Raw genomic sequence first — 22,216 nt, forward strand, 5'->3', positions numbered from 1 at the left:
GCTGGATGACGTCTTCCCGCTCAAAGACTTGCAGATAGATACGCCGGTAGAATGGATGATTTTTAAAAAATTTTTTAAACCTATTTTGCTGGGGAGACACAGTGGCAAGTTTTGTATAATTGGTGGATTGATGGTCAGAAAGGGTTATGGGTCACCTCCCTCACTTGCACGCAGACAGGATGACGGTTCTGGCTGGTTGACTGTGCGAAAACACCATTTAGGGGTGGTTGGTGACACGTTTATTGAGCCTGTCAAATTAACAAAAGCAATGAGCTGAGCCGGGACAAGAGTCACAATAACACACACACACACACACACACACACACACACACACACACACACACACACAACACACACACACACACACACACACACACACACACACACACACAGACAGACAGACAGAGGATGAGGGACACAGAGCATGTTTTTAATATCACCTGATGCAGAAGTTGTGCATCAATCAAACACTGATCTCTGTGTCACCTTGGGCTTTTCAGAGCTCCTGCAGAGCTGTTTGACGTCAGTGATGTTAGGAAAGAAAATGCAGTCTGAATTTTACTTTACTAACACCGCTCTGCACAGTGCAGGAATCCATACAAAACGACTTTAAGAAACAGACATCAAGGTTCAAATACAGAGGATATGAGACGTCTGCTGTATGTGTTAAATTATGCAATTTGTCATTATCTTATACCCTTGATCCTACATTAATATTTATGAATTATATATATCTATAGCATTTTGTAAATTATTTAAAGACCCTTTTTAGACATGTTTAATATGTATAAAAATACTTTACATCAAATAGGAATTTGTGTATTGTTTAGCTTTTCTACAAAATTGGAATTATGAGTAGAAAGACGATTTTCTCCTGCTTGACAATTATCTGTGTGTGTGTGTGTGTGTGTGTGTGTGTATGTATGTGACACTTGTGTAAGTTGCATACTGGACCACGATTGGTGGTTTCCAAACTGACGTCAAAAAGTCCTGCTTAAAAATGTACTCGTTAAATGCAGATTTTAGGCGAGCACAGAGAAACATTCCCCCTTTAGCAGATGAATATGAAAACAGCCTTCAAGTGTCAAACTGTGTACAAACATTATTCAGGTTGACAATCCAAGTGAAGTAACAATTAGTGAAAAACATTTCTGAGTAAAGGAGGACTTGAATATTTCCTCTCTGGATCACTTCTGGATCACTTGAAGTAACACATCAACCAGTGGCTTTTATGAATTAGACACTGACCTTGTGGACACTTTGTGTAGCCAAAAACATTTTCTGAGGTAAAGGTGTATTTTTTGCATCATATTTATCAGCCCTGATATCAACACTATATCGTTGGCTGTGTGTAAATAATCCCATGTAACAGGACGCCTTGTAATCATTATTGTTGGATCTTAGTTTTAATCCTTCATTCATGACTGTGCTGTCATAACAGGAAGTAGATGTTTTTCTTGTAGTAGAACAGTGAGCACAATTAGTCAGAAGACATAACTAAAGAAGGCTGCCCTCTCGGCCAAGTCTTTCTTTGATGCTTAATGCTTTTCTCAACCATTTTGTATATGGCACATTTTGAGGTGTGATATGTGAAGATTTATGAGATAAAAATTATTATTTTGTTGAAAAAATTTGTTGTACTGAACTTAACCTGACCCATCGACAGCGCTCTGCTGAGGCATACTAGACCAAAAGAAATTCCCAGAGTGCACTACATATGCAACATAATAGTTATGAAAACTGAAAAATAGGATATGGAGTGATACTGACATTGATAATAATGATACAGGAAAAGACAATTGATAAACATCACTCTTGGGTCAGTGCAACTCCTGCCCGAAGGATGTGTCCAGACTATAGGATATACAAAAAGAGGACCCATCACCCAAAAAAACTTTTATCTCAATGATTCATTTACATGAAAGAAACAAATATAATTTATCTTTACTCAGGCTCAGGTGTAGTGTTTTGTTTGGTGGTATCTCCTCTGATGACCATCTGTGAGAACTGAGCACCGAAGCTTTGTTGGTGGAGGTAGGGGTCGGCTCCTAAATCGAAATAACACCTCCAAATAGCTCAGTAAGTGCTCCTCCTCCCTCTCATCTCCATTAAGAGGTTAGAACAGTCAATAGGTCCAGCCGAACACTCGGGACTTACCCTATTGATTTCACCGACAGCGAAGGAGGGCAGCCATTAACTCTGCACTTCCTGTGGCCTTGGTGGAACAGCTAAGACTCAGTCTACTGAAAACCCCACTGTAATTATCTTACACACTGATCCCATATATTTTTTTTTTTTTTAAGTAAATTAAATTCTTATTGTATGTTGTGAATTTTCCCGACATACTATTTCACAATATATGATAGAGAAACAACCAATTGAGATGCAACATAATGCATGCTTTGGAAATCAGGCCTCATAAATGAAAATTTTTACATCCTGCATATAATTAGCATATGAAATCTGTCATGTTTACCACAAAGTGCAGGGTAACGTATTTTGCAGCTCCTACGATTTGGATATTGCACTTGGCCATATTGCTATTTTATGGCATTAGCTTTTTTTGTGGATCACTGATAATGAAATCAACTCTTTGCTTCACCATGTGTGTTAAATGTTAATAACAACACGTAAATACATAATTTGTCATATTCTTCAGTACAGACTAGTTTCTTGAATGGTTCTCCTTTGTTGCCAATACAAATACTCAGGACACACACAGATTTGTTTGCTTTTTTTTTATCAAAAAGGATATAGAGTATTTCATGTTGACATCAACAAACCTCTCAATTTACACAGCAACAGAAGCCATAGAATCACACTTCAGAGGCACAAAAACAGGAAACTTTTAACTACTTCAGGTTGCACATTTTTCATTTTTGAAAATGTTGAATCACTTGGTTAAGTTTCATCCATAACTTCGATGAATCTTGTTACAATGAAATCAGGGGTGTACAGAGGGAGGAGGAGGTACGTGTGGTTAAGTAGGGCAACGAGGGTCCAGCCACTTAATGATAAACATGAAAATCAAACTAAAACCTGAGAGAGAGAGGGGGAGGGAGAGAGGGAGAGAGGGAGAGAGAGAGAGAGAGAGAGAGAGAGGAGAGAGAGAGAGAGAGAGAGAGAGAGAGAGAGAGAGAGAGAGAGAGAGAGAGACACAAACTCCATGTGGACCAAAACAGAAACATGAAGACGAGCGCCCGCCTCTCAGACGGAGCTCGTTTTATCATTCTCATCTGGTGAGCAGCCCTGTCACAAACTCCTTGCACTTTCTTGTTGTCAAAGACGTTTGTGTTGGACTCTATTACTATATTTTCATACATACAGTATATTTCAATGCTTTTTTTTCTTTAAGTGTTTATTTTCTACATTTGTTATCACAAAAAACACGACTTTTGAACAAATGCATAAAAAACAGTTACATAATGACTGTTCATGACGTTTGACCAGAACTGTTACTATGGATTTATTGCTTTGTACACTGAGTAATGTTTGGTGCCACCTGCACACTGGGGGTCCGTAAGCTGAAACTTTGCTGCTGATGGTCTGTACTACCTTTAAAAATATGTGACTTCCAGCTAAAACCCAGCTCTGCTCTTCACCTTTGGTTAATTGTGCAAAGAAATTGAAGCATCAGTAACAGTTTCTGAGACAAAGACAAAGAAGTTTGAAAGAAAAGGAAACAAAAACAAAAGGACATACTACAAATTTCACTTTGTTCCATGCATAAATACACATCCACGCACATCTATATTGTGAAGTGCTGACTTAAAGTCTCCACAGACAGTGAAAAATTAACCAAATCGGCCCCTTCAGACCTTGTCAGTCAGTGTAAGTGCAGAATGAGAACAAAACAGATCCTGAAGATAGGACGTGTTCACTTGGTTCCTCCCATTGAGGAGCCTGAAACACTTTTCATTCGGTGAAGACAGGTCATTACATTATACATTAGTTCATGAAATGTCTCATCAGTTCTGTTCTGTAATGGAAATGGACAAATGGCTGTCCAAATTGCACACATTTGCGATTGCCTTTCGTAGTGTATCTTTTCAATAACTGTAAATCCTGTTTTGGTGAACTCTATGCAAAGTATAGATAAATGTAAACATTCAAATACTTGTTTAGGAATGTTCACTTTAGCTTCTACAATGTCATTTGACATTTTTAAGTCTTATCCCTTTAGCTTTAAAGGCCCTGAAAACGTATTTTCTCAGCTTTTCACTTTAACCAATTTCTGCTTAAGTTAGCAGTTTTGGTTATTTCATAATTTCATTTCATTCATTCATTTTTTATTCTATTCACTGGTTCACAGTGGGCGGGGCTCAGCTGAGTTTAGTAACATTTACATCTGATTTCATGGTTGATGGGTTTTGTCACTGTCAGTCAAATTTGTTCAAACCAAACCCACAAAGTCCTGATGAAGCAGAATGAGCAGAGTTATTGTATGTATTCAAATATTGGATGTTATAGAGAAATACTTAGTTTTCAGGAGCTTTAACATTAAAAATTACACACCTATCCCTTTTATCATGTAAATATTTTAAACATATCGGCTGGTCTGTAATTTCTCAGTCTTTATTGCACAAACTCTTCTTAAGGTCGTGTATGACCATGAATCTCTTCTCGAACAATATTGAATTTTTATCTTTAAACTCTTACACATCTTTACTCTTTGCACCTATAGTTATCTCTATGAAGGACAAAAAATTACATAAGTATGAATTAATAAATAAATACATTTTGATATTGAAAACTACATTTATTTATTTATTCATTTCTGTATTTCTGCATTTATATAATCATTTATGTATTTACTCATTTATTTATTGGTGGATTTCTAGATTTCTCTTCATTTATTTATTTATGGGTCTGTATGTTAATTAGGTAGGAGGTCCTACCTCAGTCTAACACCAGACTGGTTATAGTGGTGTAATCGATTGGGTGCCTTGACTTGACTGGTACACAGATTCTTTGCTTTTAGCTAGCTACTAGCCACTTAGCTTAAGTGAGGTTCTTTAACTTAATTCAGTTTTATTTATATAGTGCCAAATCTTATAATACATTATCTCAAGGCACTTTACAGAGTAAACTTACAATATTATAGAGAGAAACCCAACAGCTCCCTCCACGAGCAAACCACTTGGTGACAGTGGACAGGAGTATCTCCCTTTTAACCCCCAACACCCTGATTGCGCCCACCCTGAGTCCGATTCTGTCAGACTTAACATGTCCCGCCTGGCCGAGTAAAGAGGAGAGAAATGGGGGGGAGAGGAGGAAGAGGGGGGGAGAAAGACGAGATTAATGTACAGAAATAGTATTTTTCTTTACCAAAATGTATTTATGTATTTAATTGTCTTTCTGCATTTATTTATTTATTCTTATGTTATTTTTTTCCTTCATATATCTCTTTCATATGTTTTATTTAAGACAAGTCTTTCAACAATGCATTGGTACAACTAGACTTTTTGTGGCTTAACAGGAATGTGGAGTATGATAATGAGAATGGCTTTACTCCTGCACTACACTGCTGAAATGTGGCGGGTCGCTAAATGCTGAACTGAAACTCTTAATGGCAGAGGTACAAAATGGATCACATATAGCAAAGTGTAACCAAACAGTCATCACAAGTCGTTACGCCACTCTCAAATCAAATCTCTACAGCAGGTCACTTACATGTCAAGGACTTAAAGTTACACACACAAGAAGCCGTGGATAAGAAAACAAAAATCATCATATTGTGCATTAAGAGGTCACACTACTCTGAGTGCATTCAGGAGAGATACAGTACAATCTATATCAACAGAGTGTCTAGTTTCTGTTTACAATGCTGTGCAGTGACATATTCATACACTGTAATGGCTGGCTTGTAGGACGTCGGACTGTAACAGTTAATTTTTATAAATAAGGAGCTGGCTCTGATGGACAGCTTCTATGTAACCCTACAGGCTTCAGTGTGGACAGGAAGCCTTGGCTGATGGGGATGAAAATGTTCACGTCTACACACGATTGCACTCCAAATAAATATATCTATTATCAATATGCATAATAATACATTTACATACTGCCAATTTGATATGTGTTACACCTCTATTAATCAAATATCTTTAAATTTTCTATATATTTGAGTAATTTTTACAGTAGGTTGATCATTTTTTAGATTTTCTTTTTAGAATTTGTGCAAACAATACAACAATGGATTGTAGTTTTCTTGTTTCTCGTTTGTTGATATTTTTCATGACTAAACTGAAGCACACTCAGGAAATGAAGTCTACTCATGTCAGTGAATGCATGTTTGGTCTAGGAGTATCCCTCATCCTGCCTGTATCCGTAGCCTCCTCCCTGTGCTTCTTCTTGGACGTACTCCTCTGTCTTCTCCCAGCCGGCAGCCCAGCCTCCATTTACCTGCGTGGTCGCGCCGTACGTCTTAGCTGGACCTCCAAAAGCACCATAACTCTGAGTAATGTCGCCTGTCTCTTCTGCCAGCTCGTCCTCATCGATGAAGCCACACTTCTCCTCACTGGTCAGCTCTGGGTCAGCCCACGGCTGTTTTTCCCCCGAAGCAAAGAGCCCATAGAAGATCACGCCCCCATAATGCACCAGGGAGGCAATCAGGAACACATACTGCCACTCCTCTCGAGTCTGAAAAGCAGATGAAAACATAGAAAAACTATTCATTTTTCTTGTCATCAACAAATCCCATGAAAATAACTTAAAACAATAATGAATTGATCCTGCTAACAAGGATTGCTTGTGTGCTTTAGACACTATTGTGCAAAACTGGTTAAAAGCAGCCACACCATTGGACTGGGTGACATGTTCCTTCATTATCATGAACACATACTGTCCTGTGGCTGCAAATACTCACCAGTGCAATAAATGTGTGTTAATACGCAGCTGAAAATAGTCCCCAACAAATGCACATTATCCTCCTGTTTGAGTAAATTGCTTTAAAAACTACAGTTCCCAGCTGTTTTAGAAAAGCTGATACAGAGTACATACAGTACTATCACACAGTTTGGAATAAGATGATATATTAACAACATTCAAGCTTCTTGAGACTAAACAAAAGCAGAAACTATATGTTAAAGGATTAAATTCATCTATAATTCATAGGCTAAATGAATAATGCATGTAGCCTATATAATTGCATATTTTTAACATCTGCAACAACTACACTAGGCACTAATCTAATATTATGATACCATAAGTCAAGCTTAACTTAGGTTGGAAATTTTTATTAAAAAATGAATAAAGCTTTACAGTCACTGAAATTTATAATGTTCTCCATGTATTGTTAGTGCATCGGGTCCCAAAATCAACAAGCGCGTGTTACCTATTATGAACTGTTAAAATGTCTATACAATCTAGTATAGTTCAACATAGAGGGAGTACGCATTGACCAGACAGATAAAAGTGCTGCTGAAAACAATAAATGCACTTATTGATGAGCCTTCGTGGGAACAACTAACGTATTTGACATTCATAACATAAACATTTAATATATGATTTATAACACAATGTAATGTAGTTGTTTGTAGCTATATGGTCATTTTTAAAGAACAGAATTTGTCAGCAATTATGAAGACTTGGATGCTTCACAGGAAGACTTATAGTTGTTTTCAAGTACATTAATGAACACTTAGATCTGCTTACAGCTACATTATAGTTTACAAACTGTGTATTAAACAATGTATACTGTATATATTGCTTACAAATAATTAAAATAAAGTGTTGCCCATTTATTTAGATCTCCTTTAAGACTTATTGCTCACATATGAAATGAGAGGCTCTTTATTATGTTTGTAATGTTTGGAGCCTGAAGGGGAAAAAGCCCTTACCTTATTCTTTGTCATAGCACCAACAATCAGTGGGCACACCATCCCAGACAGGGTACCCACACCATTAGAGATGCCCATTAGGATACTGGCATAACGTGGAGCAATGTCCAAGTGATTGACGTTAAAACCTAGTGGATTAAAAAAAAAGAAAGAAAAAAAGGGTTACATTAAAATATTGTTGATAAAATTTACCATGTGAATTATGACAAAAGAAGGAAACACTGTGACCGTGTAAGTAAGTATTAAGAGCAACAGATTGAGGGCATAGTTGTGGATAAAAGCAGCGCAAGTGGTGACTATCGTGTTGGAGTAATGGGCAGTAACTTGCCACACATCTTCCTCCTCCCCCACTCGGACTGGCTGAATGAGTAAGTGTCCTCGCCGAGCTGCCGGCTGCCCGGCAAATCCCCCAGGACAGCTAGCACTGAATTATTAAACACTCCAGGAGAAGGCTCAAGAACAACGGGCAAGAAACTGATTTTGCTCTCAGTCACAGACCTCTGCATCCTCTGTAGCCAAGCATAAACATAAAAGATCTGTTGAATAAACGGCAGCAGGAAGGTGAAAGGTTGATTTTGCCAGCAAGTGAAAATGTGGCATGATTGATATCTGAAAAATGATGTTATAAAGAAGTGTTTAGCGGCACAGCTAAGTTTGATTAAGCTCGGTGCTGGTATTATTTGAATGATGTGAAAAATTTGGAAAAATAGCACTCTAGAGCAATACATGCATCTGCAACATCATATTATCAAATAACAGCAAACACACCGGTGCTCGGGACGTTGACAAAACTGTACGGAATTTCAAATACATTTAAACGTTTGTTATAATATCATAATATAATAATACTCACAGGTGAGCCAGTGGTCAAATAAATAAATAATAAATTACTAAATGAAAAACAACTGCAATGACACAGCAACAGTCTGTTATCAACTGCTAAATTATAGGAGTAGTTTGACATTTTGGGAAATATTTTTCTCTTTCTTGTCAAGAGTAAGACGAAAAGATCGATACCACTCTGATGTCTCTACAGTTAATATGCTGGAGCCAGGAGATGATTAGCTTATCTTAGCTTAGCATAAAGACAGGGAGAAGAGGGAAACTGCTAGCTTGGCTCTGTCCAAAGGTAAGAGAGGTCTTCTTGGAAGTCAGTGCCTCCGGCCAAGAAATGTTCCAGCACACGACACCCCCATAATACCACAACAACTTTCTGTGACTTAAAGAAGTTGCAGTGTGTTAATTAGTGAGCTTTACAATTTCTGTTTTTTTGTTTGGTTTTGTTTGGTTTTGTTTTGTTTTTCTTGTTGTTTTTTTTCAAACCTCTGGACAGCTACAGGCTCTTTCCCCGTTCCCCGTCTTTACAGTGAAGCTATGCTAACCATCTCCTGGCTGTAGCCTCATGTTTATATAAGAGTGATATAAATCTTTTCATCTCAGTAAGAAAGGAAATAAGAGCGTTTCTTTAACTACACTTCTGAATTTCATTGTTCACTTTATTTACAAATTGAAAATCACACCAAGAAACAGTTCAGTAAACTGTTGTTGTGAAAGGTATTCTACATATTCATATGTATATATCCCATTCAAATGTGGCTTATTAACCTTCTCTTTAAGACCAAATCCTCTTGCCCCTCTGTTGTGAAAACTATACAGAGGCCCACTACATTAAATCCAGTAAAACTGCCCACTAACAGTGATCACATCGTTTCAGCTACAGTACATTATATCCTAAATTGTACTTAACTTACATTCTGAATGAGCTGATAATGTGTGTTTTACTTGTACTAACCTGATATAGCAAATCCACTGAAGCCCACTGCCAGCACCAGGAAGGAGATGGCCACCCCTTTGCTGTGGGAATATCCTACCACCAGCAGCAATGTGGCCTCCATGCCAAATCCTAACAGAGAGAGACAGCAGGTCACACACACACAAACGCACAAAAACACACAAACCCACGGGCTGTTGGTCATGGCGGTGCCAATTGAATTAAGCATGATACATGGTCTGCACTCAATTACGTCAGTGACGGATACGAAATCAATGCGCAGTCACAATCATCAACTCAACTTGTGTACAAGAATTGAACAGATGGATTTTTACAAAAATACAAACAGGAGCATCTCTTAAACCCATCTGGCAGTGAAGAGTGACTGAAAAAAGAACAGAATGGATCCAACACCATGAGAATAACACCCTGTAACAGTGCAGAGAGAAGGTGTGGAAACTGATTCTCAGCTCCGACTTCTCACCTCCACAGTTCATCATTTTCCTGACAGTGGTAGTTGTCACGATGTTCCTGGTGCGCAGGTAGTCGGCCAGTTGGCCGCCGATGGGCACAATGATAGTCATCACCAAATGGGGGAGGGCAGACAGTATGCCGACCTGCAACCACATACAGAAAATTAACTGAATAATCTGCAGCACAACAAAGTTTTTTAAGGCAACAATAAACAATAAAATTATTTTCAAACTACAGATGTTGCAAGTTTAAAACTATTTCATCTATTTTTATTTTTATTATAAAGGTTCTAACAATCATTTTTTAATCAGCTTCTTCCTACATGGACATAAAATAATCTGCAAAAGTTAGGACAGTTTTGGTTCTTTCAAATGAGAGAGTGCTGTATTTGTATTTTTCTCTGTGCTGCTCTCACTGGTTTTAAGTGGTCAGGACTCAGATAGAAAAAGGTTTTTCATTCACCATGATTTAGTGACATTTGAATCAGGGACAATAAAATAATTCCCTCATTCACTACTCTCCAAAAAACTCAATAATTTACAAAATAATTTACTCTGTAGTGAGCAGTAAATGCACATTTCAGACACTAGTGAATCATCATCACTTTGTGTCATCACTGACAAGTACAGTGTCGGCCAACCGTTCATTTTGCAGCTATGAAATGTGATGAGTTGAATTGTGAGATTTTTAGCAGAAAGTAGTGTATGTCTCATGGACACAACATTTTTTGTTCTACTGTTAAGGCTGAGGACCATGTCGTGGTTAATTTCACACAGAATTCAAACACTCATCTAAAATGGCAGACGGTAGTATGAAACCAAGCTTCAAGAGGCTTTAAGGGACTGTGTACAATACTAAACAGAAATTGTGACATTTAATGTGTTGTATTATAGTTAGCAGAGTTAGTGTATACCTGGTGTTACTTTATTAACTGCTGATCTTCCTAGGCTGTTTTAGGAAACACAGTCGCACTGACATTGATTTTGAAGTGTTGCATGCTCAGCACGCGAACGCTACTGTGGTGTTTTTTCCATATCATTTGAATTTTATGGATCGCACAATCCATGCTCCACATTTGCCACTTGTCTACTGACTTGTATTGTAAGTTCACCTTGCTTATCTCAAAGCCAAACACTTCCTCAAAATAAGCAGGTTGGCTGATTAGCAGCAGGTAGAAGGTCCAGCTCCTGCAGAAGTTGGCCACAATGATTGCATAGACAGGCATAGAGGTGAAGAACTTCTTCCAGGGGGTCTTGAATTTCTGGAACAGATCATCACAAAGGATTAGATTTTACATAGCCTGTTGTGTCTCTCAGATAAAAGACAGGAGATGGTGGAAATGACTGATGGTAGTGTAATTTTGTATTGTGTTGGTATCTCTTGTACCAAAGGATTGAAAAACATATATATTTATTGTTCAAGTGTAGTTATCAGGAGGCTGTGTCCTCACCTCAGAAGGACCCGCTAGCTGGGCACTCTCTCCAATGCTCTCCTCAATGTAGCAGCGTTCCTCATCAGTAATAGTCGGATGTTCAGCAGGGCTCTCATAAGACACAAGGATCCAGAACATATACCAGAAAATGCCAAAACATCCTGCAAATCACAGACAGATTACATGTCAGAATTTAATAATTATAGATGAAGTACTGCAGCTAATTTTGACCTCATCGGTAAGCACACACACATACACACGGTGTTTGATAGCCTGATCTTTCCAAAATGCCCGAGAGAATAAAACCCAGACAGGAAAGCTAACTGTATTCAGTCCAGAGAGAAAGATCTGGGATTATTTATTGACACACCAAAACATTGGGGGGGGGGATCAATACACAGTCTGCCTGGATAAATCCATTTGACTTTCACTGGACTCTCTCACTGTCAAACTCTTAAGGTTTAAACCGAGCTCAAAAACACTTCAGACAAATTCTTTTCAACATATTGTTGATGTATAAATACTGTATATATCGTATGTACTTTTTTTTGTCATCTTCTTACCAAAGAATTACACCTCATCTCCTATTCCCCTGCGCAATAATACACACATGTATCACATGCGTGTCCTCACCGATCAATCTTACCATAGACATAGAACACTGAGGACCAGCCTGAATACTGAACCAGGATCCCGGCAAGAGGCATTGCTATCACAGCACCAGCGTAGGAGCCTGACAGACAGTGAGATGAAGGAGTCAAAGCTTGGAAGCTCAAACTTAACCAACATCGTAACATGCAACACATCAATTCTGTACCCAATCTATAAAGGCCAACAGGGAGTATTTACCACAGAATGATATGGTGGCCAGACGACTCCGCTCCAGCGGAGGAGCCCACTTACTCCAGATGCCATGACAGGCCGGGTAGGTCACTCCCTAAACACATCACAGAGCAACAGACTGTATCAATTCAGAGTGAAGAAACATGCAAAAATGGTTTGCAAGAGAAAAAAACATGTTCTTTGGCCAATTATTCTGAGCGCTCAGTCTTCTGGATACGAACGGTTTGTTTTGGAAATGTGCATTCAGTGAGAGTGGACAATGCTCATGTCATATGTCTTCCCAGGAGCCAATGGGATGATTTAAATTCAACTTACCAATATGTTAATATAAATGTATAGGTGGTGCAATAATTTGCACCCAACACAGTATTGCCCTAAGTAAATAATGTTCTCAAAATACATATAATAAGTAATAAAAATTAACATTTACACCCTTGTAATTAACATAAACAAACTGAGCAAAGAGGACCTCGTGAGCTGTTCATGGAGCAAAGCTGCCCTGCAGCTATTAAATGTTCATCAGTCACTAATTTGAACAAACTATGCTGGTGTGAAATACAATCTGCATGGGCTATTGAGGAGAGCAGTGCAGTGCCACCAGTCTTTATTGGACGAAATATTAGATTATAATATTAGATTGCTTTTATTCAGTCTCCACAAGATGTATAAGAACTATTGTTTTTTCTTCCAATTAAAACGAGCTGCAGCATGTTATATGATGCTAGGCTGCTACTGATGGAAGACTTATTTCCCATTATGATTAAGCGTTTCTCACTAATTGCCTGAAAACATTGAAATAAGATTGAAAAGCCTCAGCCAGACCTCCCCCTCTCCTAAAAGGGGATCTTCTAAATAATTCTTTATCTTAAAATGTCATTATCTCTTATAATATCTCTTATATATTATATTATATTATAATATTTGCATATCGAAAAACAGTAGTATCGTGTTTATGTATTTTTCACTATGATAGACAAATTTAATTGAACATGCCAAGATTTATTATACAGCAGGGTGTCTTGTTCCACTACACAGCCAGAGGATTGATGTGCTTTTGCACATCAGCATGTTTCTTTTCATCAATCTGTATACAAGCACTTTGCTGCTGTGTATCCAGGATATAATGTGTGACAGTAAAAAATTAACTGGACTATCCCACAAACACTCAGCTATAGTGGACTGGATCAATACAGCTCATCTCATATTTCTACTGGCTGAATATTCGGTGCACGGTACTACAGTGCCTTTGGCTTTGGAGTAAAATTTGCCATAAGCCCCTTTGTCTAGTGTATCACTACAAATCCCCAGTTATTCATAGCCATGAGAACAGAAACCCACATCAGACATGTGTAACCTTTGTGTTCTGTTAATGGTGAGAATAAATGCTGTTTTGTATTTACTTCACACACTATAGTTTTTATTAAAGGGAAGAAAGGTTCAAAAATACCACACCTTTGGATGTTAACAGTCTCTTACCTCTACCAGCCCTTGTAATATCCTGACAAAAATGACACACCCATAATGGAATCGCGCAGCCGAGGGAATGAACATGTTGAGAGTCGAGGTTAGGACAATGGCTGCACCAAATACCCTGAAAATGATAAAAAGCATTTTAAACATAGCATTTAGCACCTCCCCTTATAGTCATTTCAACTGCATTTATTTATGTATTTTAGGTTTGGTGGTATGGTGGCAAGGAACACTGCACTGAAATATCACATGAGATGAAATATAGCCTACCTTTTGTTTTTTAGGAAAATATTAACGTATTGTTGGCCTTGAGGATTTGTGATTGCACTCTTCACTGAAAATATCTAGTTGTGGAAAGTAACTAGGTACGTTTATTAATGTACTGTAGCTTACTTAGGTACAGTTTTGAGATACAGTACTTAAATTTGAGTAGTTTCATTTTATGACATTTTAGGAGGAATTTTTTTTACTCAAATACATTTATTTTACAGCTGTAGTTACTAGTTACTTTACAGATTCACATTATTGAAAAAAAACATAATCAACAAATGAATTATGATGGATTATTATAGATTATGATACCTAGAAGTAGCCTAGTATATAAAATAGTTATGAGATTAGCCCTACATTTAACATTTGAATTAAAATGATATTTATACACTGATGCATCAATAATTTAAATCAAATAATAATAGCCTATATGTTATTCTGCAATGGGCCAATCTGCATGAATGCATGACTCTTACTTGTGTATTTTACGCTCTGATTTTTGCAAGTTATACTTGATTTGAGCAGTTACTGCTACCATCAGTGAAAATATCTGTGAAACATAGTCAATCCATATTTTTACATAAAAGGCCAAAGTGTCCTCTTTGTCCTTATCTCTTTTTGGAAAAAAAAAAAACAAACGCGTCACATGTAAAATCTCTGTATTGTAAAGAGTAATCGTCACAGCACCATAGAAGAGCGCAAGCAACGCCCTTGTAACGGTCACAATGATTGTATGTGTCGCCTAGCAACCATTTTCACGTCGGTTACCCTTCAAGAAATATGTTTTTCATGAAAAACGACATTTGAGTTTGATTTGACATTGAATTTGAGGAAAATAGAAGATTTACTACTTATCACATTTTTTGCAATTAGGCCTACTTTATTTATTTATAATGACTTTGCTAATGATCTGTGAGAAAAAATGATTCATGCAGGTTATAGTTGTTAAAAATCTTTCTTTTTTTCAATTAAGTATCCTAAAAGAAGAACATTTTTTATCGTAAAGAAGCAGCTGAGCCAGAGACATCGGGCGCAGGGAGGACCAGGCCATCCATAAACACCGAGCTATTTCTCATTTCTGTCACGTCTCTCCCGCCCCTATCATCTGCACGCGGGGGGCAAGCCCTAATCCGGTTGAGACTACTGTTGGGCACGAGACCAATTGATTCGAATGCCTCCTTGTGTCAATCAACAGGGGCGCGGTGCAGAGGCAGGGATTGAGAAAATGTAAAATGTTTTTTCTTAAGGGATGCCTACATTAAATGCGGCTACAGCAGGTAAATTCATAATTGGCTGTCCTGGATGCACTAATTATTATTAGGTAAGCCTAATATTTGTTTTGTATAAAGCTACATTTGTAAAAGCGTGCTCAAGATTTAGGCCTCTACTGCATTTTTGCCTTTATATATTGTGTGTGTGTGTGTGTGTGTGTGTGTGTGTGTGTGTGTGTGTGTGTGTCATTGTGTTACCAGTAGCCTAAGATCCTACATGAGCAATGTAGCTATAGCTATAGCAGTCTATATATCAACATTCAATCCCTAAAATGCGCCTTTGTGTTATTGTATGGCCTACTGTCTGGAAGCTATAACGTAATTATAATGACTTTATGCGTTGGCAGTGCTCATGTGAATAAAAGCCTTTGGCGACAAGACAGGGTCTGGTGTCCATGCCCCGAGAGAGCGGCAGATTAAACCCGGCTCCCCCCGGGGAGCTCATTAACAGGTGGCAGGAGGCCCTGACACCAGGAGCTGCGAGGCTGCCAGCCCGGTGCCGTGCCTGCAGCCCTGCATCACTTCAGAGCAGCTGACTGTCTGCTGCCTGTATGTAGCGATGCTCAGCCTATAACCGTGAATTGCTGATCCGAACAATTCATATAACATTTGTTTTTTATCTATATCTTGCCTTTGCTGTTTTACTCAGATTTTTTTGTTGTGTTAACTGAATTAATTCCAGTCCCCATGTGTTCAGTTTCGTTTCCTATCTATTTTTAAAGAAAGAGAAAACACAATGAAAGTGAGAGGAGAGGAGAGTCGCGCCAACTGTTCAGTAATTTCGTTTAATAGGCCAAAAATCATAAAATATCACGGGGTTTCATCTGCGGAAATGGATGGAGCTGTGTTGTGTTTATGGTAATTCAGGGTGAGTGCCGCCTACCTGTTTGCTGCCAGCCTGGAGGATATGTATCCTCCCGGGATTTGTGTCACGATGTAGCCCCAGAAAAAAGATCCGTGAATCATTCCCACCGTCTCTGGATCCCAGTTGAACTTGGCTTTCTGGTAGATAACATGGAAAACAACACCAATAATAACAAAAAAAAGAACGTAACACTGGGGTTGAATATATGACTATGCATTTCTTTTGGCTTTCAATCGGGAGATAAACGAAAAAAAAAACATTATTGTCTGAAGGGGCTGGTCTAAAGGCAGGCCTGTTTATTAAAGGCCTGCAACGGTTTATTTCAATGAGATGACAGATCTGATCACCAGTGATTCATCTGTTCTGTAATGTCACAGAAAATATACGGAGAGGCTGTGTGAGAAGTAAATAGCTGCTCAAAATGGGTGTAGATGATTATTTGATTAACACTAAAAACGCAAAGACATAATTGCAGAATTCATATTTAGAAATATATATGGTATATTATGGATTCACTTATTGAGACGTCATTTGAAAGCTGAGTATGCTTTTTTAACCTGGCACACATTGGCTCTTTCTGCAAGCATGTGCTTTTAGGGAAATGTATTTTAGATTATTGTCAGCTGTTCATGTTTCTGCATGTTTTAGGCTTTAAACTCAGGATACAGGATTTGACTCTGAATCTATTTATAATTAGGCCTACATGATGGGCCTATAAGGCTGACATTATAAAACGTGATCATATATAGTTCATTAAAGATTAAAGGTGCAGGCCTGTTTAAATAGGAATAGAAATCTTACAAATGTCCACTTAATTTTTTGAAAAAATACGTTCAGTCATAATTATTGGGGGGTCAGTAATGATTTGGGGAATTATTGCATGGCCTGATATGGCAGTAGGCCCTTGCATATCCTGTAGACTTTCTCATGTGTGGAGAAATTCATTCTCCCCTCACTCCCTATCCTTTCCTTGATAATATAAGAATGGGGTGTCTTGGCTCGTGAGGCATGCAGCCTGCGTTGTTTTTTACGTCAGGGGCTCTCGCTGCCGTTGCCACACCTCTTTGATGATGATCTTGCCGTTCTGGTGGATGGTGCTGTTGTTGACCATGCCCACTATGGCCACGCCCAGGTTACACCGGATACCGAAGGAGATGCAGAAACCAAGGCCGCTCATGATGGCGATGATGTAGCGGCGGGGCAGACCGAAGCACTTGCAGTCGCACAGCGGGGGTTTCTTCTCCGCGGCCTCTCGGGGCCGCCCATCCTCCGTCAGCTCGATTACCTCCCCGGTTTTCTGTTTCCTCTCTATCACCCTGCAACAGCCAGGTGAGGACAACACTGTCTATACTCATTCCCCAAATAAAACAACATCATATGAGATGACGATGCTCGAAAAATAAATGCATAATTCCTCCTCTAGTGGAATATATTTCTCAGAAGGCCCATTTATTTATTTCCACTGTGTATGACTCTTCTATTATTGGCTGGATACTTGGATCTTGGGTGGTTTGTTGTGGTTTGTTTGTGATTCCAGTCAAGAAAGTGCAGGAAGCAGTTGTTGCAGAATCAACATAATAACAGCCCATAGCAGGGAGGGTGGAGAGGCCTCTACACTTTGTTTTCTTACTGAACATTTTCGTCTGTCACACTGAGAAGCGTCATATCTATGAGCTTCAATTAGATGATTCAAAGAGACATGGGCGACGATTTCAAACCAAATAAGTTCATAGATTTGCGTTTAAGAAAACAACACGATGAGAGAAAAACAGCGAAGAAACAAACAAAGCCTGTATAGCTGAAAAGAGGCGAGCGTGTCCCTGACTGTACCGCATTGCAGCAGCCCACTCACTTTTCACACTAATTAGCATTCACGGGACCAAGCAGCAGCTCCAGCCTCCAGACACACGTCTGTGGGCATCCCTCAGTCCTTTTTTTTTTTTTTTTTCTCAGGAAAGTCACATTTATCCACCACGCGTTGTTTGTCCAAATGAAGGATGCAAAATGACAAAAACCCCAATCATTTAAATTGCAAACGACTGAGAAACTTCGAGGCTGATTCAAAAAGGGCAGAAAATGATCGAATAAAATGTAAATAGATGCAGGACTGGCAATGAAATCAAAGGCCTGACGCCTCAAAAAATGCATTTTTCTTAAAACCCCATGACAATCAAATGTTGCCTGATCTGATATAAATCTGATACAGTTTTACTGTAACTCCTGCAGATTTGGAGAAATTACACACAGGAAATGCCCCAAAATGTTTGAATTGAACATGGTCGATAAATTCACAAGGGAATAATCTAAATATAGCTGGAAGTCTAACATTTCATTCATTCAGCTGCAGATGCACAAACTCATCAGTATCATCTCGAGTGAAAAGAAGAAAGTGATGGTTTGAAATTAATATGGGACACGGGCTGTGTAGGTTTATTAACATGCGTGCGTCACTGGCCTTTAAGGATAATATGAAATGTTTCATAAATTATGAATGAACCCCAAAAAGATTCGCGCGCGGCCTGTAAATGCTGTATAACCTGTCTGCTAATGAGATTCACGTCCGGGCCCCTGCATCAGGAAGGACTGACTGCGTGCACGTTTTCATACAGTGGCATCTAGGTTCATCCAAACCCCTGCCATCACGACTGCACAGACACACACACACACACACACACACACACACACACACACACACACTTGATTGCATAATTTTCTTCTCACTTGTAGAGGCGTGACCAGAGATCCCTGTAAGTTGTAAAACAGTTTTAGGTGGCCTTCACACCCACACATCACCGTGGCTCGTGTCTAGTTCAAATCCATCATGCAAATAATGCAATTGTAAAGATCAGGTAATTCACACGCGCCAATCAAGATGAAAAATAAATGCCTGTCCTTACCTGTACATATGACCCAGGGTCTTCCCCGCAAATTCCTTCACCCCCGCCGCAGCTCTGGTCCTCACTGACTCCATATCCAGTTTCTGTGTGTAGGCCTGTTTTCTTCAATATTATTTTACTGCTTAATCGTCATGTTACGGCGCGGGATGGCCGACTGCAGCGGCTTCAAGGAAAACAACGAACAAACTTCTAACTAAATCTGAGCCCAGGGAGGCGACGATCCAACAAACCACTCTAATTTTCACAATGAGAGCGCTGAAGCAAAAACACCTCGGTGTAGCCTACACAATAGGAATCAAACGAGCTGTGCGCCTTCATCCACCACCAACTCATCCCCTGCCTGGAGTACAGTAGCTGCGCCGAGTGCCATCACGACGAAAAGGAAAAGGAGTGAAACTGAAAATCAGCGTCGTCGACCGATATGGATCAGTGTCCGAGACAAAAAAGAGAGAGAGGGAGAGAGAATGAATGGAAAGATGAAAAAAAAAGCTCTCAAGTTTAGAAAGCAGAAGTGGTTGTTTGAAGTAGCTTCAATAAATCAAAGAGGGAGTGAGGCTGTATCGTGTCTCCTGTGGTGAGCGCAGGTTCATCTGACGTCGTGTTCAGCACCGAGGTCAGCGACAGCTGCTCCGCTTTCACACATCTGGCCAGCTGCTCAGCGCAAATGAAGGCCAGAGTCAAAATATAACATGCTAATGGACACACATGACTCTATTTCTATTAGTAATTTCATAAAACACTACGGGAGGTGGGAGAAAGAGGGAGGGAAATGTTTTGCACTTCAATGCGTCGCTTATTTCAAAACTTAAATAATAGCATAATACAATTCTACTTCCATTATTTAATTTTATTATTTCGATTTTATGCGTAAAAACGTTTAAAAAAAAAACAAAAAGAAAAACAGCACAGTAACCCCATATATGAAAGCTGCAGCTCTCACGAGGGCGGTGCTATGGAAACCAAATGAGCAGGAGTAGACCCCCCCCCCCCCCAACAGACTCCTCTCCTCAATGTAGAGATCCATCAATAATTTAAGCGTCTCCCCGATTTTTATCCCCCCGACAAACCACATCCTCCCACAGAAGCATGAACACAATTTTGTAAACGTTTTTTTAAATGTTGATGTAGCCTCACGTGATACCTGTTCCTCTACAGACCAAATTTAGCCAAATAATAAAAAATGCATGTTATAACAACCTGCTACTACTACTACTACTACTACTACTACTACTACTACTACTACCACCCTACTACCCTACTATTACTTTACTACCACGACTGCTACTACTAGGCTATTCATAATAATAATTATAATAATACTAATCATAATATCTCTAATTTTAAGGTAGATCTTAGATGTGTGATTAAAAGATAGAAGAGATGGGAGAAAAGCGATCAGTGCCTTTCTCGTTATTTGTGGGTATTGGCCGCCACCTGGTGGTCACTTATGACACTGAGGTTTACTGAAACATTAAGATGCGAACCTTAAACACAATTACATGGGTTTTTTTCTTCTTTTTTGTGTAATTATTGTGAGTTGATTGGTACTAAATTACTCTGTTATCATTTATTTTCTTTTTATTTACGCTATATGTATGTTTTTATATATTTTTTTTAAATATTTTTTCCCCCCTCAACTATAAGATAAGTTTTGTATATTGTTACTTCACTGCGATGTTTGACCTTCGCTGTGGACAATGGTGTGTGTGCACAGTTGGACACTACAAAGCGTCCATTTCCTTAGTGTTTTCACATCCATCTGCTGAAGCAGTAAAGTTTCTCTGCGGTTACAAGTGCATTCAGAAAAGTCTTCAGACTGCTTGAGTTTTTCACAATTTGTTACATATGTTGTTGCCTTATGCTAAAACCCTTTTCCTCATCAATCTGAACTCAATACCTTACAATGGCAAAGCAAAAACAATTTAAGAAATGTTTGCAAATTTATTAAAAAGGAGAAACTGAAATATCATATTGACATATGTATTAAAGTATAAGTAGTATTATAAGTAATATACGCTTTGCCATGACACTTGAAATTTAGCTCCTGAAAGTTTGGAACAACCAGGACTGATGACCAAAAACCTGATGGTCACTCTGACTGAGCTCCAGAGATCATGTGTGGAGATGGGAGAAGCTTCCATAGGGACAACCATCACTGCAGCACTCCACCGATCTGGGCTTTATGGCAGATAAAGCTTCTAAAGTACTCTCAGACTGGGAGAAACAAGATTCTCTGATCTGATGAAACCGAGATTGAACTGTTTGGCTTCAATTCTAAGCGTCATGTCTGGAAGAAGTTTTTTCCCCCATCTCCACACAGGATCTCCAGAGCCCAGAGTGACTATCAGGCTCTTGGTCACCTCTCTTACCAAGGCCTTCTTCCATTGAAGAATTATGGAGCCTTCCACTGACCTGTGCCTTGACACAATCCTGTTTCTGAGCTCTGCAGGCAGATCCTTCTGCCTCATGGCTTGGTTTTTGCTCTGATATGGATTGCCATCAGTGAGACTTTATATAGACAGGTGTGTGATTTATGAATCATGTCCAATCAGCTGAATTTACCACAGGTGTGCTCCAATCAAGGTGAAGAAACATCTCAAAGACATCTCAGTCAGTATGGGGCAGATATATGAGTGTAAATTGATAAGTGAAAAATATGTTTTTTTTTTAGCATACGGCTGCGAGAGAACAAAATGGGGGGAAAAATTGAAGGGGTCTGAAAAACTTTCTGAATATACTGTACATGAAGTGTGAGTTTAAGATGATATGTACCAGAGGGAATATGCAACATGACAACTAATTTGGAAGCCAGTGTGGTTTTGGAAGTAATGAGAATGGCCTTTTCAGTGTAGAAGACATCTTGTCTCCACCAGTATAACTTTTGTGACAACGTTTGCATATTCATATACTGTGTTTTTACGAATTAGTAGTAGTTTATTGAACTTTTTTTGTAGAAAAGACCCTTGGAATTTTTGTAATGTCTTGAAACATGTCTGGAGGTGACCTTTAAGTTGGGGGAAGGTGCATGTAAAGTACAAGCCTTTAACTGTCACATCTGTTTGTTTTTGTGCTCTTGGGTTTTGTG

General features: G+C 38.9%; 1 protein-coding gene across 1 annotated transcript; it reads right to left on the reverse strand.

The window, feature by feature from the left end:
- Positions 1–2,723: 2,723 nt before the first annotated feature.
- On the reverse strand, positions 2,724–19,819 carry slc17a6b (solute carrier family 17 member 6b). Its single transcript, XM_056384645.1, has 12 exons — positions 19,132–19,819; positions 17,295–17,550; positions 16,253–16,371; positions 13,835–13,949; positions 12,365–12,452; positions 12,162–12,248; positions 11,534–11,676; positions 11,195–11,344; positions 10,094–10,226; positions 9,631–9,741; positions 7,839–7,966; positions 2,724–6,639 (listed from the first exon to the last, which is right to left on the reverse strand). The coding sequence occupies exons 1-12, from the start codon at positions 19,203–19,205 to the stop codon at positions 6,298–6,300; spliced, it is 1,746 nt and encodes a 581-aa protein (XP_056240620.1). The 5' UTR covers positions 19,206–19,819; the 3' UTR covers positions 2,724–6,297.
- Between the last annotated feature and the right edge of the window lie 2,397 nt (positions 19,820–22,216).

The sequence above is a fragment of the Seriola aureovittata genome, chromosome 1 (genome assembly GCF_021018895.1).
Source record: "Seriola aureovittata isolate HTS-2021-v1 ecotype China chromosome 1, ASM2101889v1, whole genome shotgun sequence".
Lineage (NCBI taxonomy): Eukaryota > Metazoa > Chordata > Actinopteri > Carangiformes > Carangidae > Seriola > Seriola aureovittata.